At 45.1% G+C, this 17,691-nt stretch overlaps 1 protein-coding gene across 3 annotated transcripts in view; it reads left to right on the top strand.

The window, feature by feature from the left end:
• UBE4B (ubiquitination factor E4B) overlaps positions 1–17,691 on the top strand; it is a 149,487-nt gene that overhangs the window by 26,240 nt on the left and 105,556 nt on the right. For all 3 annotated transcript variants that reach the window (XM_019010852.4, XM_019010846.4, XM_019010842.4), the window contains exon 2: positions 14,100–14,286. In XM_019010852.4, coding sequence (XP_018866397.1) covers positions 14,100–14,286 — 187 coding nt within the window. The remainder of the gene's footprint in view (positions 1–14,099; positions 14,287–17,691) is intronic.

Below are 17,691 nucleotides of genomic sequence, written 5' to 3'. Positions count from 1 at the left end.
ATTGTGTAGAGAGCTTGAGAAGATGGGGCCTGGGGTAGCACTTCACTCACCCATTGCACATGGTCTGGTCTCTGTTTCACTTTCAGGTGGACTGCTTCATTCATTTATTCATGAGACAAGGCCTCACTCTGCCACCCAGGCTGGAGTGCAGTGGCACATTCATGGCTCACTGCAGCCTCAGCCTCCCCAGCCCACCTCAGCCTCCTGAGTAGTGGGGACTACAGGCATGTGCCACCACACCTGGCTCATTTTTGTATTTTTTTTTTTTGTAGAGATGGGGTTTTGCCACACTGATCTTGAATTCCTGGGCTCTGGTGATTGGCCCGCCTCAGCCTTCCAAAATGCTGGGATTACAGGTGTGAGCCACCACACCTGGCCCCTTATTATTCTAATTTGAAGTAATAATATTAATATTTTAAGTATTATGGGTGACTTAAGAAAACACTTTAATTAGGCAGTTTTATGCCTTTGGTCCTTAGTTCTCACCAGCTGGCAGAATGGGGTTAGGCATGTTTAACGGTCTTCATGTTATCAATTAGATGCAAAAAACACAATTAACTACAGTTTGTAAAATTCCTTGTATTTTAAAAAAGATATAATTACTGCCTGGCTTTGGAGAATTGAAGGGTCGCAACCTTTTTTTTCTCCCTGAGAAAATACCATTTACAGTCTTTTCTCTTTTTTTTTTTTTTGAGACAGAGTGTCTGTTGCCCAGGCTGGAGTGCAGTGGCGTGATCATGACTCACTGCAGCCCCAAACTACTGCACTCAAGGGCTTCTCCTGCCTGAGCCTCCTGAGTAGGCACACACCACCATGCCAGGCTAATTTTTTGATTTTTTTTAGAGATGGAGTCTTGCTGTGTTCCCCAGGCTGGTTTCTAACTGCTGAGCTCAAGCAGTCCTCCCCAGGGAGGTTGAGGCTGCAGTGAGTTGAAATCATGTTACTGTACTCCAACCTGGCTGACAGAAAAAGACCCTGTCTCACAGAAAAAAAAAAAAAAAAAGAAAAATGTATTTTGCTAGTAATTGCTAGAAGTTGGCCTTTGTAAGTATTTTGTGCTCTATTTTTGAGATATTTACTCACCTGGGAAAGTTCTCAAGGAGGAGGAAGGTGACTTGCCTTGCCTGCATTCCGGTGGCAGGGAAGCAAGCATGGGAGGCAGTGGAGGGTATGTAGGTAAAGAGAGGAGAAGGAACAGCTGGACTGTCGGAAGGTCACTGTGGGGTGACCTTCTCAGGTCATGTCCACACAAGGACTCTTGTGAGAGTGAAAGGGACTCTGTTACAATTAAGGTGGGAGTGCCAGGAGTACCCTGGGCTGAGGCCAGGAGCTGACATGGATGATCCCCTTCTAGAGGTGACGTGTTTGAGCTGTAGCGGAGTGCTTGGGTAAAAGCACTAGATACTTTAGGGTTTTGATTTGGGAGTAAGTCCTGGACATAGTCATGATATTCTTTGGAGAAGAAATGTGGATAATCAATCAAGCTTTTTGTAACTGTTGAGTAAACATTTTTTGAGTTGGATAAGTAACCTGGAAAGTGAAGCAGAAAATGATTGGAAAAATGAGATTGCAGGGTGACCGTGCCATTCTACCCCCGTCTTTTTCCACTCTGTCATATTCATCCTGTAACATTTCTCTATTGCTTGGAAGCCTTGGTACTTTACTTGTTAGTGCAGACTTAGGGAAGCTGGCCTCACTGAGCTGTTAGGTTTATATGTGTTAAAACTTGTGCTGGAGAAAGTGCACAGGAGCCAGGCAGTGAGGCATGGGGTGCTGGGTGGTGGGCCAGGGGCACTAGAAGCTGGGCATGGGGTACAGAGCTGGGGGAGTGGTGTGCACTGGGAGCCAGGCAGCGGGGACTCTGGAATCACAGTGACCACAGTCAGTGCTGCATCCTGAGCCCACCAGCTGCCGCCTGCAGGTGGTGCAAGGGTGCCTGGCACCTGGAGAAGCACTTCAGCAGCTGGTGTGACACTGACCTGAGCCTTCTGGGAGGCACTGAGAAATGCTGGCTGTGATTTTGACATCTGTGTCACCTCAGGGCGGAAGACAGCAATGCCGACCCCCTGGACAGTATTGGATGCCACTGACCAGATGTGGCTCCCAGTAGTGATGACTTGGTGCACCTCATGGAGTGGCACTGTAAGGGTCTGACTGGCCTCAATAAAGCAGAAGCTGTTGTCAAGAACCATGAGGGCCAGGTAAAGATCTGCATGCCGGCCGGGCATGGTAGCTCGTGCCTGTAATCCCAGCACTTTGGGAGGCCGGGGCGGGCGGATCACGGATCACCTGGCCAACATGGTGAAACCCCCTCTCTACTAAAATGCAAAAAGTTAGCCAGGTGTGGCGGCGGGCGCCTGTAGTCCCAGCTACTTGGGAGGCTGAGGCAGGAGAATGGCGTGTACATGGGAGGTGGAGCTTGTGGTGAGCCAAGATTGCGCCATTGCATTCCAGCCCTGGGGGACAGAGCGAGACTCTGTCTTAAAAACAACAGCAACAACAAAAAGATCTGGATGCCTCTGATGGAGCTGAACATTTATTATACAGCAACAGCAGCAAGGGTTGCTGGTGGGCAGACTACACTGTAGGGCACCTGCTCTTCTGTAAGAGTCTGAAGGACACTATTGTCAGAGCTCTGCCCTTTTGGAATGAAGAAATAATTCCCCAGATCCAGGAGGGGAAACAGCTGTTGGTTGAGGCTCCTGGCAGCAGCTTTTCTGGCACAGTCGAGCCTTGGGAGGCTCTCCCGGAAGGGGCCATCATGGAGCTGAGCCTGCCCACTGGTATTCCCATTGTCTATGAATTGAACAGGAGGAGCTTGAAGCCCATTGAGCTCATGCAGTTCCCAGGAGACGAAGAGGCTGTGCATAAAGCCATGGAAGCGTGGCTGCTTAGGGCAAGGCCGAGGTGTGAAGGGCAGCAGCCGATCCCTATCCCGACAACACCCTCTCAGTCTGCCCCATTCCTCTATGCCTCTCACCTCCACGTGTCACAGTGACCACAGCTGTAGGCATCCGAAGTTGTTGAGCGTATCTGGAGGCTCCCATTTTAATTTTAGGCATTTTTGTCTCCACTCCTTTCACACAATCAGAATGGCACCTCTGGGGCATAGGTCTTCAGCCCAAGCCAAGGGAAGGCTCCTTTTACCCAGGAGAGCTGAGGGGTGGCAACTCTGGGGTCTTTGCTAGTGCTTTGTTTACTTGTTTACTAAGACCCTGCTTGAGTAGGGGATGTGGAGGAACCATGCTAAGGCATGACTAATGAGGAGAAGCAAGAGAGCCTGTTTGTATTCCTGGGAGCCAGTCCTGTTCTATTCAGTTGTCAGGTCCCTGTGTGTGTGTGGAGGGGGTTGGGAAAGGTTGGGGGTAGATGAATGTAACCTACATGGTGATTTAAAACAAGCAACTACAGTCATGCATCACTTAATGACAGGGATACGTTCTGAGAAACGCATCATTATGTGAACACTATAGGGTGTAGTTACACAAACTTAGATGGCATAGCCTATTCCACACGTAGGCTCTATAGTATAACTCCTTGGATACTTACGGTATAGCCTAGGTATTGCTCCTGGGCTACAAACCTGTACAGCATGTGACTATACTGAATCCTGTGGGCAGTTGTACAATAACAGTGAGTTTTTGTGTATCTAAACATAGAAAAGGCACAGTAAAAATATGGTATTATAATCTTACCGGACCACCAGTAAGATCCGGTGATCTGACATTGACTGAAATGTCGTTATGCAGCCCATGACTGTATTTCCTCTCTGACCTCCCCAGGGGAACATTCCAGAAGGTTCGAATGAGTCCTGAATGTTTATGTATGGCATTTTCCTTTACCAAAACAAAACAAAAGAAAATAAAAACCTTTCTGGGGTTCTAGTAGCCATTGAAGTACTCCTACATGTGGTCATCAGAAAATAAGCCATTCCTTAACACCTTGACTTCTAAGGGTAGAGGTTCATTTTGCTGTGTATTTTAGAGTCCCTAGTGAGCTAGTGAGATTCTGGACAATTTTTTTTTTTGGAGCCAGTCTCACTCTGTTGCCTAGGCTAGAGTGCAGTGGTGCAATTGTATAGCTCACTAGGCTCAAGTGATCCTCCTGCCTCAGACTCCTGAGTAGTTACGACTACAGGCACGTGCCACCATGCCCAGCTAATTTTTTAAATTTTTTTGTAGAGAAGGCATCTTACTATGCTGCTCAGGCTGGTCTTGAGCTCCTGGCCTCAAGTGATCCTCCCACCTTGGCTTCCCAAAATGCTAGGATTACAGGTGTAAGCCACCGCAAGAGTTTGTTTCCACCTTCTGTTTTCTGTTTTTTATTTTTTTATCTCAAAAGACAATAAGATATAAATTAGATGCATTAATGCAGCATACTGCAAACCTACGGCATACTTACTTGTAGAATTTGTAGTATTGGAATCCACCCTTTAATAACAAGGTGTAAAAGCAAGATATCAGAAGAGAGGAACAGACAACTGGCCACATTTCTGTAATTGTGCAAAACAACTTTGTTTGTTTTTTTGTGAGACAGAGTCCCTGTCACCCAGGCTGGAGTGCAAGTAGCATGATTTTGGCCCACTACAACCTCCGTTTCCTGGGTTTAAGCAATTCTCCTGCCTCAGCCTACCAAGTAGCTGGGATTACAGGCATGCACCACCACGCCCAGCTAATCTTTTATATTTTTTATTAGAGACAGGGTTTCACCATCTTGACCAGACTAGTCTGGAACTCCTGGCCTCAGGTAATCCGCCTGCTTCCCAAAGTGCTGGGATTACAGGGGTGAGCCACCACACTTGGCCCTGAGCAAGTTTTTATGGAGGATTGAGTGAAGGGCATTGCCTGGGAGAGTCATCTTTTAAGATTTTTTGGGGTAAGAGATCTCCTTGAAAATCTTGAGGGAATTGAAGGTCCTCCTGGCCTTCATGGGTCCCAGGATTTGGACCCCTGCCCCAGGTATCCTCAACTCTACCCAGAAATCAAGCCGCACCAGCAAAGCTGATGCTTGGATCTCCTCATTTGGGCTACTCTCAAACTTTTTCCTTTGAATCTTGTTTTGCCATTAAGCATCTGCTGATGTTGAGGAGTGTTGTCAGTTACTGTGTTGCTATACGTGTGTAGTGTGTGCTGATCTCACTCCTGGCTTTATCTTCTTTTTTCTTTTCTTTTTTTTTTGAGACGAGGTCTCGCTCTGTTGCCAGGCTGGAGTGCAGTGGCGCGATCTTGGCTCACTGCAACCTCCGCCTCCTGGGTTAAAGCTTTTCTTCTGCCTCAGCTTCCTGAGTATCTGGGATTACAGGCGGGCACCACCACACCCAGCTAATTTTTGTATTTTTAGTAGAGACGGTGTTTCACCACGTTGGCCAGGATGGTCTCGATTTCTTGACCTGGTGATCCACCCACCTCGGCCTCCCAAAGTGTTGGGATTACAGGCCTGAGCCACCACACCCGGCCCTATTTTTTCTACCATCATTTTGCTTGTGTCCTAATTTCCTTATCTCTTTGAATTAAACTTGTTAATTTAATTAAGTTAAATTAAAAATACACTTGATGTGTGTTTTTTTGTTTGTTTCTTTTGAGGTGGAGTCTCGCTCTGTCGCCCAGGCTGGAGTGCCATGGCACGATCCCGGCTCACTGCAACCTTCACCTCCTGGGTTTAAGGGATTTTTCTTCCTCAGCCTCCTGAGTAGCTGGGATTATAGGCATGAGCCACCATACCCAGCTAATTTTTGTATTTTTAGTAGAGACGCGGTTTTGCCATTTTGGCGAGGCTGGTCTCGAACTCCTGACCTCAGGAGGTCTGCCCACCTTGGGCTCCCAAAGTGTTGGGGCTGCAGGCGTAAGCCGCTGTGCCGGCTGCCTTAATGTATTTTTTGTTAATCACTTTAAATCTTTCCTAGAACAAGAAAATAATGATAGTGAGGCCAGGTGCGGTGGCTCACGCCTGTAATCCCAGCATTTTGGGTGACTGAGGCAAGTGGATCACCTGAGGTCAGGAGTTCAAGACCAGCCTGACCAACATGGCGAAACCCCATCTTTACTAAAAATACAAAATTAGCCGGGTGTGGTGGCACATGCCTGTAATCCCAGCGACTCGGGAGGCTGAGGCAGGAGAATGGCTTGTACCTGGGAGGCGGAGGTTGCAGTGATCCGAGATTGCACCATTGCACTCCAGCCTGGGCAACAAGAGCGAAACTCCGTCTCAAAAAAAAAAAAAAAAAGAAAAAGAAAATAGTGATGGCGAATAAAACGGATGTTGGGGCTGGGCATACTTTGGGAGGCTGAGGCAGGGGGATCACCTGAGGTCAGGAATTCAAAACCAGCCTGGCCAACATGGTGAAACCCCGTCTCTAATAAAAATACAAAAATTAGCTGGGTGTGGTGGCGCATGCCTGTAGTCCCAGCCACTGGGGAGGCTGAGGCAGGAGGATTGCTTGAACCCAGGAGGCGGAGGTTGCAGTGAGCTGAAACCGTGCCTCTGCACTCCCGCCTGGGTGATAGAGAGTGAGACCCTATCTCAAAAAAACAAAAACAAAACAGATGTCGGCAACCTGTAAGACATTTTTGGTTGGGTATTCTTCCAGGTACCTCACACTCAGTAATCTAATCATAACCCATCTTCTTAAAATCTCCTTCTGTATTTTCAATTTTAGGGTATTTTACCATTCATTTAGGTATCCAGGCCTGAAATCTAGATTATTATTCTTCCTCACTTTTCACTTCCAAATAACAGCCAAGTTCTGTTGGGAACACAGATCAAGTATCTCCAGAGCTGTCCCTTTCATATGCCCATTGCGCAGGCTTGCTTGTGGCCTGCCTCCATTCATTCTCCACACAGTAGCTAGAGTGATTTATTTTAAAAGGTACATCTGGGCGGGGCGAGGTGGCTAATGCTTGTAATTCCAACACTTTGGGAGGCCAAGTCAGGCGGATCACTTGAGGTCGTCAGGAGTTTGAGACCAGCCTGGCCAACATGGTGAAACCCCGTCTCTACTAAAAATACAAAAATTAGCTGGGTGTGGTGGCGGGTGCCTGTAATCCCAGCTACTCAGGAGGCTGAGGCAGGAGAATCGCTTGAACCAGGGAGGCAGAGGTTGCAGTTGAGCCGAGACCATGCCATTGCACTTCAGCCTGGGCAACAAAAATGAAACTGTCTCAATGAAAAAAAAGAAAAGTACATCTTACCTGGTTATTCCCCTGCTTAAATCCTTCAAAAGATGTCTTCCTTGCCTTCATAAACAAGTTCAGTGTCTTAGGATGGTATTCACAGCTCGTCATGAGCTTGTTGCAGCTTGTCTTTCTTGTCTGTGCCTCACCATATCCATACACACTCATTCTTACCAACTACTCAGCATTCCCTAAACAGTGTGTGTGCTCACAAAGCCTCCCAGCCTCTGCCGGCGCTCCTTTGTTCCTCGTCTGCCTAACCCCTACCTGTCCTGAAAAAGAAACTCAAGTCAAGTAGTAAGCACATAGCATTTGTATGTGGCTCGATTTTCAAAATTGCTCTCTGGGATGATTCAGTTATTACATGAATATACAGTTAGTGTAAATGAATTTGAATCCTGAAAACCTAATATAAGATGGTGAAAAAAAGGTGATACTCTATGCACAAGCAAACTGCTGATTGCATCTCCGGGGAATTGTAGTATTTCTATGCATATGTGCAGTAAGTAATAGAACATCTTATTGAGCTTAAGCCAAAAATGGGATTTATTTTAAGGATACAGGAGTCTTCTTTCTGAACCTAGGGATAGAAAGATAACTGGGTCACAGGAAGAAACTGGAATCAAGAATCCAGGTGCTCCCAGGGCTTCCTGTGTCTGCGTCATTATCATTACCCTTCAGTTCCACTCTCTATCACCTCGTCTCTTTGTCACTTCGTTTTCCTGTCTCAACAGCCCTGGCTAGTCCATCTCTGTGCCTACTGTGTACCGCTGTACATGGCTAGAGAAAAAAACAAAAGCCATGCTGGTGGGTCTAACTTTTCCCTCAACTTTCTATTCTGGACTTTTTTTTTTTTTTTAGACAGAGTCTCACTATGTTGCCCAGGCTGGAGTGCAATGGTGCGATCTCTGCTCACTGCAGCCTCCACCTCCCGGGTTCAAGCAATTCTCCTGCCTCAGCCTCCTGAGTAGCTGGGGTTACAGGTGCCCGCTGCCATGCCCAGCTAATTTTTGTATTTTTGATAGAGGTGAGGTTTCACCGTGTTGACCAGACTGGTCTTGAACTCCTGACCTCAAGTGATCCACCCGCCTGGCCTCCCAAAGTGCTGGGATTAAAGGTGTGAGCCACCGCGCCTGGCCCTAAAAATTTTTAAATCTGCAGAAAATTTGAATGACTCACCTAGATTCATCAGTTTATTTTTTGTTACATTCGCTTTCTCTGTCTGTATATAAATGTGTGTATATACATCTATACACCCACACATACTTGTTGGTTTTGGCTGAACTATTTGAAAGTATGGAGAACCACTAAAGCAGATGGGAACTAGGAGGAAGGAAGGGAAGGCTTCATTGAGAAGGTAATATTTGAGCAAAGATCCAGGTCAGGGAGCAGGTTATAGAGCAGTTATGGGGCAAGTGGCGGGAGGAGCGTGCGGGGGAGGAAGGCGCAGCTCCACAATAAGCAACCACCAGTGCCCAGCTGTGTGTTGAAGGAAGAGGAGACCGCTGTACTTCACTGTATTGTTGTCCACATATTCACCACCCGTCTGGGGAAGGTTCTATTTCCCCACGCTGCTGGGGGTAGTTTCGGCCCTGTGACTGTTTTGGCCAGTTAAATGTGAACACAATTGAATGTGTCACCGCCGGGCCAGTGTGGAGTTTGCCCTGCCTCTTGCCCTTTGCCTGGGCGATTGCTAGTGTTCCCATTAGAGGCTGCTCTTTCACCCTGGGTCTTGGAGTGAAGACGTTATGGAGCAGGGCTACACTTTCATCTGAATGTTTTCCCACAGTAGATGTAGTGGGAAATAATAGTGGTTTTCATTCTTTTCATCAGAAATTCTGTGAAAGAAGAAAGATGAGGAAAAATGGAAATTTACTGTGTCATTGCCATTTGCATTTCTGTATAATTTGCACTAATAATAATGTTCATTATAATGTAAATCTACATCCTTTTAAAAAATAAATGGAATCATTATGTGTACCCTTTTGCAACCGGCTTTTTCAATTCAATTTTTTAAAAAATGGAAAATACACATAACATAAAAGGCCTCATTTTAAAAGCGGTAGATATCGAAGTGAATATAACATATATCATTGTTCCCCTCCCTCCCTCCCCCACTCCTTCCCTCTCTCCCTCTCTCCCTCTCTCCCTTCGTACCTCCCTCCCTTCATACCTCCCTCCCTCTCTCCCTTCCTACCTTCCTTCCCTTTCGTTTCTATTTAGAGGCAGGGTCTCACTCTGACAGCCCGGCTGGAGTGCAGTGGTACAATCATAGCTCGCTTCAGCCTTGACCTCCTGCCTCAGTCTCCCTAGTAGCTGGCACTACACATCGTGTGTGCCACCATGCCCAGCTAATTTTTTATTTTTTGTGGGATTGGGGTGGGGAGTCTTGCCATGTTTCCCAGGCTGGTTTTGAACTTGTGGGCTCAAGTGATCCCCCTGCCTCAGCATCCCAGAGTGCTGAGATTACAGGTGTGAGCCACCACATCTGACCATGAATTTTTTTTTTAAACGAAACTGACGAATTTTAGATCACAGAGCTGTGATGTTTGGATGTAAATGCATTTTTTGGAGAAACATTGTTGGGCTTAGATTAGGCCTACTGCGAAATTGTCATAGCATTTAGTAAGTTTCAAACATGGCCAGCTGTGAAAAAATAAAATAAAACCAATAATAATACTAGGAGTTATTGGCCAGGCGGGTGGCTCACGCTTGTAATCCCAGCACTTTGGGAGGCTGAGGCAGGTAGATCACCTGAGGTCAGGAGTTCGAGACCAGCCTGACCAACAAGGTGAAACCTCGACTCTACTAAAAATACAAAAATTAGCCAGGCATTTTGGCAGGCGCCTGTAGTCCCAGCTACTCGGGAGGCTGAGACAGGAGAATGGCATGAACCCGGGAGGCAGAGGTTGCAGTGAGCCAAGATCACGCCACCGCACTCTAACCTGGGTGACAGAGCAAGACTCCGTCTCAAAAAAAAAAAAAAACCAAAACAGAACTAGGAGTTATCTTCATCTTTCCAAGGAGACTACCCCAAAGAGAAAGTATTTCCAATTATTTTTCTTTATATTGGAATTCACTTTTTTTTAAAGTAGAAAAGTAAGACCCTTTTGTAGAATGACTGTTTATTAAACTTATAACAGTGTTTTATGGGTGTTTTTCCCCATAAACTGCTAAAAATAAGAGGAACAGCTTGGCCCATCCTGTCTTAGCTTCTGCCTGAAATCACAATGGCCTTCACTGTTTTGAATCTATTTTTAGTTCATCAGGAACGTGAGGGTGGGAAGTGCTGCGTCATATAACAGATTAGGAGAAAGCCCTATTTTAATGTCGTTTGTGAAATAAGAACTGAAACAGACAAGAAAAACTCTAGGAATGAGATTTCATGATTAGTATGTGTGGCTTCGAGTTGTGGTTTAGGACACAAATTGAGGAATTGGAAGTTCTTTATACTTTTTTTTTTCTCTGTGAGATAGGGGAAAACAAAATTCTCTTAAAAAAGGACTTTTGTTTAACTTAAAGGAGATTATGCCAGTCCTTTGGGCTTAATGTTAAAAAAGTCAAGTAAACAATGAGAAAAATGTTTAATCATATTTTGCTGTGTTGTGACTATTTTTTGGTGTGTATCTCATATGTTCTGTTTGTGATAAAAAGTGAGGTTGCATCTCTTAGTAGTCAAATTAATTAGATACACTTTTTTTTTTTTTTTTTGAGACCCGGCTCTCACCGGGTTGCACAGACTGGATTTTATGGCTCTCTGCAGCCTTGACCTTCCCAGACTCAGGTGATCCTCCCATCTCAGTATTTTTTGTTGTTGTTGAGATGGAGTCTCACTCTATGGCCTAGGCTGGAGTGCAATGGCGTGATCTCAGCTCACTGCAAGCTCCGCCTCCTGGGTTCACGCCATTCTCCTGCCTCAGCTTCCCGAGTAGCTTGGACTACAGGTGGCCACCACCATGCCTGGCTAATTCTTTTGTATTTTTAGTAGAGACAGGGTTTCACCGTGTTAACCAGGATGGTCTCGATCTCCTGACCTCGTGATCCTCCCGCCTCAGCCTCCCAAAGTGCTGGGATTACAGGGGTGAGCCACCGTGCCCGGCCAGTTTTTTTTTTTTTTTTTAAGATGGAGTCTTGCTCTGTTGCCCAGGTTGGAGTGCAGTGGCACAATCTTGGCTCACTGCAACCTCCGCCTCCTGGGTTCAAGTGATTCTCCTGCCTCAGCCTCCCAAGTACCTGGGATTACAGGTGCCTACCACCACACCTGGCTAATTTTTGTATTTTTAGTAGAGATGAGGTTTCAGTATGCTGGCCAGGCTGGTCTCAAACTCCTGACATGAAGTGATCCCACCTACCTTGGCCTCCCAAAATGCTGGGATTACAAGCATGAGCCACTGCACCTGGCACAGTTTTCTTTTCTTTTTTCTTTTTTCTTTTTTGAGCAGGAGTCTCGCTCTGTTGCCCAGGCTGGAGTGCAGTGGCGTGATCTCGGCTCACTGTGACCTCCTCCTCCCGGGTTGAAGTGATTCTCCTGCCGCAGCCTCCTGAGTAGCTGGGATTACGGGCGCGTGCCACCATGCCTGGCTGATCTTCGTATTTTTAGTAGAGACAGGGTTTTGCCGTGTTGGCCGGGCTGGTCTCGAACTCCTGACCTCAAATGATCCACCGCCTCGGACTCCCCTCGGCCGATGATTTCATCCCCGTTGTACAGATGTGTAGTGTACAGATGTCCATTGTGCAGAAACTGAAGCAGAGAGCTGTTAAGTGACTTATCCGGATAGGCTCCAGATAAGTAAAGTAGTCAGTAATAAAGGTTGAATTTGAATTAGAAATCAAGCATGAACTCCTAAATTTAGCTGTCTGTAAGATAATGAAACTTGGCCCAGCATGGTGGCTCACACTTGTAATCCCAGCACTTTGGGGGGCCGAGGTGGGAGGATTGTTTGATCCCAGGAATTTGAGACCAGCCTGGGCAACATGGTGAGATGCCATGTCTACAAAAAATTAAAAATTACGTGGGTGTGGTGGTGCATGCCTGTGGTCCCAGCTACTTGGGAGGCTGAGACAGGAGAATCGCATGAACCTGGGAGGGGGAGGTTGCAGTGAGCCGAGATGGTGCCATTGCACTCCAGCCTGGGTGACAAGAGCGAAACTCCGTCTCAGAAAAAAAAAAAATTACATGCGATACAGAAGACTATATTTAACATATAAACTATGAAGAAGAATAAGATGAATACCCATGAACTGATTACTCATAGTTGTAAGTATACAACCCAGTGAGTTTTCATAAAGTGGACATACCTGTGACACTAGTATCCAGTTAAAATTAAAAAAAACAAAAACAAAAAAAAACACCATTACCAGATCCCTAGAATCTCACTCCTCCCTCTCCCGAGCTGCTTCCTGCCCCTTTCCCACCAAGGATAACCATTATCCAAACTAATGGTATAGTTTAGTTTTTCTTATTTTCAAATTTTATAGAAATGGAATCATCCACTCTGTATTTTTTACATCTGGCTTCTTTTGCTCAGGGGACATGGGTAAATCTGTTAGGAAGCTTTTGGAGACGCCCTGCTGTTAGTAGGAGTTCAACAAACACATTTTGAATGAATGGATTAATTTTTCTCCTTCAATAAGGTGTTGCTCTTTAATTAGATGTTAAAAGGAAGAAGTGGCAGATTGTATTTTTATTGAATCAAGTAAAAAAAGAAAATGTGATCATTTTGCTCCTACAAGTGATGGTTAAATTTGTGTCTTAGTGTAACTTTTGTTTCTCATTGTTTTAGTGAATTAAATTGGCTATTTATTCATTAATTTATTTTGGAGGTGGAGTCTCCCTCTGTTGCCCAGGCTAGAGTGCAGTGGCGCCATCTCAGCTCACTGCAATTGCCCTCCACCTCCCGAGTTCAAGTGATTCTCCTGCCTCAGTAGCTGGGATTACAGGCGCGCACCACCACACCTGGCTAATTTTTGTATTTTTAGTAGAGACAGGATTTCATCATGTTGGTCAGGCTGTTCTCGAACTCCTGACCTCGTGATCCTCCTGCCTCAGCCTCCCAGAGTGCTGGGATTACAGGCGTGAGCCACCACACCTGGCCAATTGGCTATTTATTTTTAGATCTTACCTATTTGAAATGACCAAGTTAGGTCATTTTATTAAAATAACAACAAGCTTTAGTGTGTTACAAGCATAGGCTGGGCATGGTGCTTCATGCCCATAATCCTAGTACTCTGGGAGGCCAAGGTGGGAGGATCACTTGGGGTCAGAAGGTTGAGACCAGCCTGGGCAACATAGTGAGACCTCGTCTCTGTCAAAAATTAAAAAAAATGAATTAGCTGGACATGGTGGTTTGCACCTGTAGAGTTAGATACTTAGGAGGCCGAGGTGGGAAGATTACTTGAGCCCAGGAGTTCAAGGCTGCAGTGAGCTGTGATTGAAATACTGCACTCCAGCTTGGGTGACAGAGAGACTCTCTCTAAAATAAAGTGTAATATGCTTACTGTAAATTCACTATATCAGCCAAGGAGGTGTGATAAACAGAGATGGTAAGGGAACTAACATACAGTATATATGCATTTATGTTTGTGTGTATGTATGTATTTATGTATGTATGAATTAGAGGTGGGGTGTCGCTGCTTTGCTCAGGCTGGTCTTGAACTTCTAGGCTCAAGCGATTCCCCCCACCTCACCCTCCCAAGTAGCTGAGACTATAGGCAGGCACCACTGAACCTGGCCAAGATACAGTTGTTAAAAACTCAAGTGATAGAGCTTATAGGAATACTGGTAGAGCAAGTTATTCTCTCAGAAGAGTACTTTTGCTGAAGGCATATTTAGTTTTTAAACTCTGGTTTGGTTATGAATAATGTCATTCTCTGGCAGAATTGTGTTTCTGCTGTTTAATTATAGAATGCCCTTTTCCCCTTATGTTGTAGATTCGACGGAGGCGCCTTGCACGACTTGCTGGTGGACAGACCTCTCAGCCAGCCACCCCACTCACCTCTCCCCAGAGGGAGAACCCTCCGGGGCCTCCCATAGCGGCATCAGCCCCAGGACCCTCTCAGAGTCTTGGTCTCAATGTCCACAACATGACCCCAGCTACCTCCCCAATAGGTGCATCAGGTAAGCCCAAGCTTCATACCTGGAACTCTTTTGTAATTCTTCTTAGCTTTTTGTTAAGCTGATGGTTGTGATGTTTCCAGAACAGATTAAAATGAAGCAGATATCAGCTCTTTAAAATCCTCCAAGCAGTAGTTTAAATATCATTGCAATGTGTTGTGTTATCGCTTTTTTTTTATTGCAATCTGTTAAACCAATTGCTTTTCTTTCCATAACTTCCATCTTTTTTTTTTTTCAAACAGGTTTAGGTATTATCTCTGATGACAAGATGATTAAGACTGAATTTGGTTCTGCTGATTTTATGAATTTGGTTGATGGTTTTAAGATAAAATAATCTGAAAATGCAAGATTAAAATAATGGTCAAAATGAACACCTCTAATTGCAGATTTCCTCGTCCTCATTCTGCATTGGCACAGAACTTTTTCTTTAACTTTTCAGAGGATAAAACTACCTGATAGGATGTTTAGAACTATCTCATTAAAAAGTAAAACTTTATTTCTTTATAATAAATGAGCTGATGCTTGATATCCAGGACTGTCTTTGTTGGGAAATGATGATATTTCTCATACTGTGTATTTGAAAATATCTCTCTTTTGTCTGTGAACTTTTCTATCAAATATAGTATTATTGTCATATAATAATAATTACTATTTTATAATTAGGATTCTAGTTGCATAAAGGGGGTGCTAAGAGGACTGCATTGATCATAATATCATCTAATAATTTGATAGCCTTCTGAATCATCTGTCTTCTTGATCTAGAATCGTGTCAATTAAAAGTATTTGCAGAGTTTTTGTTGCTGTACTTCTTGTTAGGTATCAATGTAGACTACAGATATATATAAGTGTTTATACTTAATGTGGTTCAACCAAAACATCTATTAGTAATAAAGAAGATCCTTGCCTATAATGTTTCCTCTATATGTCTCTGAGAAGCTCTGATGGTCTTCTGGTAGGATTGACGGGTTCAGGATTCCAAATGTGATTTTCCTTGGACACAATACTGACAACAGTGCTCTTTGCCTCACCCTGGTCAGGCCATACCTGGAATGCTGGAATCTGTCCTGGAGAGAACCTCTCTCACTTTGTCTTACTTGCTTATTTAAACCAGGATCTTGGTTAAATCCCATTCCCCACCTACTCTGTCTCATGCACTGGAATAAGGCTATAGAAAAACTCAGAACCATTTGAAACCATTTGAACTAATTGAAAACTTTTGAAATGTCTGTCTCATTTCGAATTCATGATTACATGACTGGGTGTGGTTGCTCATGCCTGTGATCCCAGCACTTTGGGAAGCCAAGGTGGGTGGATCAGTTGAGGTCAGGAGTTCGAGATCAGCCTAGCCAACATGGTGAAAGCCCGTCTCACAAAAAAATACAAAAAGCCGGGCGTGGTGCTACCTGCCTGTAATTCCAACTACAAGAGAGGCTGAGGCATGAGAATTGCTTAAACCTGGGAGGTGGAGGTTGCAATGAGCCAAGATTGCGCCACTGCACTCCAACCTGGTGATGGCGTGAGACTCTGTCTCAAAAACAACAACAACAACAACAAATCAAATTCATGATCATAAACTCAGGTAGACCCTTGATACTGGCAGGCCATTGCACCATGCTTCCCAGTTCACTCACTCTGCTGATCTATTTCATACCTTCTCCAGTGTGCAGTACCTCATTCTCCATGCTCACTCTCTCAGCTAGTGGCCTGGCTTCCCACTTCTTTCTTTCTATTTTTTTTTGGAGATGAGGTCTCACTGTGTTGCCCAGGCTGGAGCATGGTGGCTGTTCATAGGCGTGATCCTAGTGCACTACAGCTTAAAACTCCCAGGCTCAAATGATCCGTCTGCTTCAGTCTGTCGTGTAGCTGGGACTATAGGCATGTGCCACCACACCTAACTCTGGCTTCATATTTCATTGAGAAAACAGATGCAGGCAGAACCTAGGCAAGGAACCTCCATCAGCCTCAGTCATCACATCCATCTGCCTACCTGTATGTGTGCCTGGTTCTTGTTATGCACAAATTGTCCCTGCTGCTGTTGAAGCTTGGACCCTAGATCCCATCTCCCCTCAGTTACTCAGCCTTCACTCCAGCAGTTCCTTTCTCTCTCTTGCTTCATCAGATTTTCCATCTCATATGGCCTTTTTTTTAACAGCCTATATAATGCCATTACTTTTCCCATCATGGGAATGAACAAAAGGAACTCTCTTCATCTAATTCCCCCTGCCAGCTTCTCCCCGACATCTCTGCACCAAAACCTTTGCAGCAGAACTTCTGGAATGAGTTGCCTGTCCTCTCCATCCCCTTCTGCCCTTGCACTCTTTGCTGGATCAACTGCAGTCAGGCGAGGGCTCCCGTGGTTGCTCTGTGGTTGCTCTGAGTCACTGTCTGGTCTGACCCATCAGCCTCATTAGACATGGCTTTCACCCACTTCTCCTGGAAACACGTTTTTCTTTTGGCTTCCAGAACAGCACATTCTCCTGGTTTTCATGCATTCTCTGTATCTGTTCCTTCTTCACTCTTTGCCTGGTTCCTTTTCATTTCCCTGACTTCTAAATGTTAGGATTCAAGGGCTCAATATTTAACCTCTTGTCCTTTCCATCCAGCTTTATTCTCTTACTGTTGTCGTCCAGTGTCCTGGCTTTAATTACCCTCATTTGATGATTCCTAAGCTTTTATCTCCAACGTGGACCTGCTCCTTGAACCTCAGATTGACACATCCAGCGCTTTACCTGACATCTCTGCTTGGATGTCTAACAGGCATGTCACAGCTAGCATGCCCCAAATCAAGCTTTGCTGTTGCCTCACATTTTATCTTCTCCCAGGTTTCCATCTCAATAAATGACAATTCATGTTTTCTAGACCTGGATTGGCAAACTCTTTCTGTTAAGGGCCAGATAGTAAATATTTTTGGCTTTGGAGGCTGTGAGGTTAGAACTATTTATCTCTGCTTCTGTAGCACAAAAGCAGCCATAGAACGTATGTAAATGAGCAAGTGTAACTGTGTTCCAGTAAAACTTCACTTACAAAAACAGGCAGTAGCCCAGATTTGGCCTGTGGACTAGAGCTTGCTTGGCCCTGCTCTAGACCTGTCAGAAAACTAGAAGCAGACCAGATTCTCACCACCTGTTTATTCTCATCACCTCCACCGCTATTACCCAGGTCCAAGGCACCAGCATCTCTTGCCTGGATTTCTGGAACAGCCTCCTAACTGGTCGTCTCATGCCCACCCTTGCTTCACTTGAGTCTGTTCTCAGTGTAGAGCCAGAGGGACCCCACTAAAGCATAAGTGCAACACTGTGTAACAGCCCATATGCTGTTATCACAAACTAACAGAAAGGCTTGGGCATTCCCTAAACGGTTAGTTCTTGCCCTCTATGCTAAGTAGTCCTGATTATGTTTCTCACATAG

The sequence above is a fragment of the Gorilla gorilla genome, chromosome 1, assembly GCF_029281585.2.
Source record: "Gorilla gorilla gorilla isolate KB3781 chromosome 1, NHGRI_mGorGor1-v2.1_pri, whole genome shotgun sequence".
Classification (NCBI taxonomy): Eukaryota; Metazoa; Chordata; class Mammalia; order Primates; family Hominidae; genus Gorilla; species Gorilla gorilla.
This window is presented reverse-complemented; position numbering and strand designations above follow the sequence as displayed.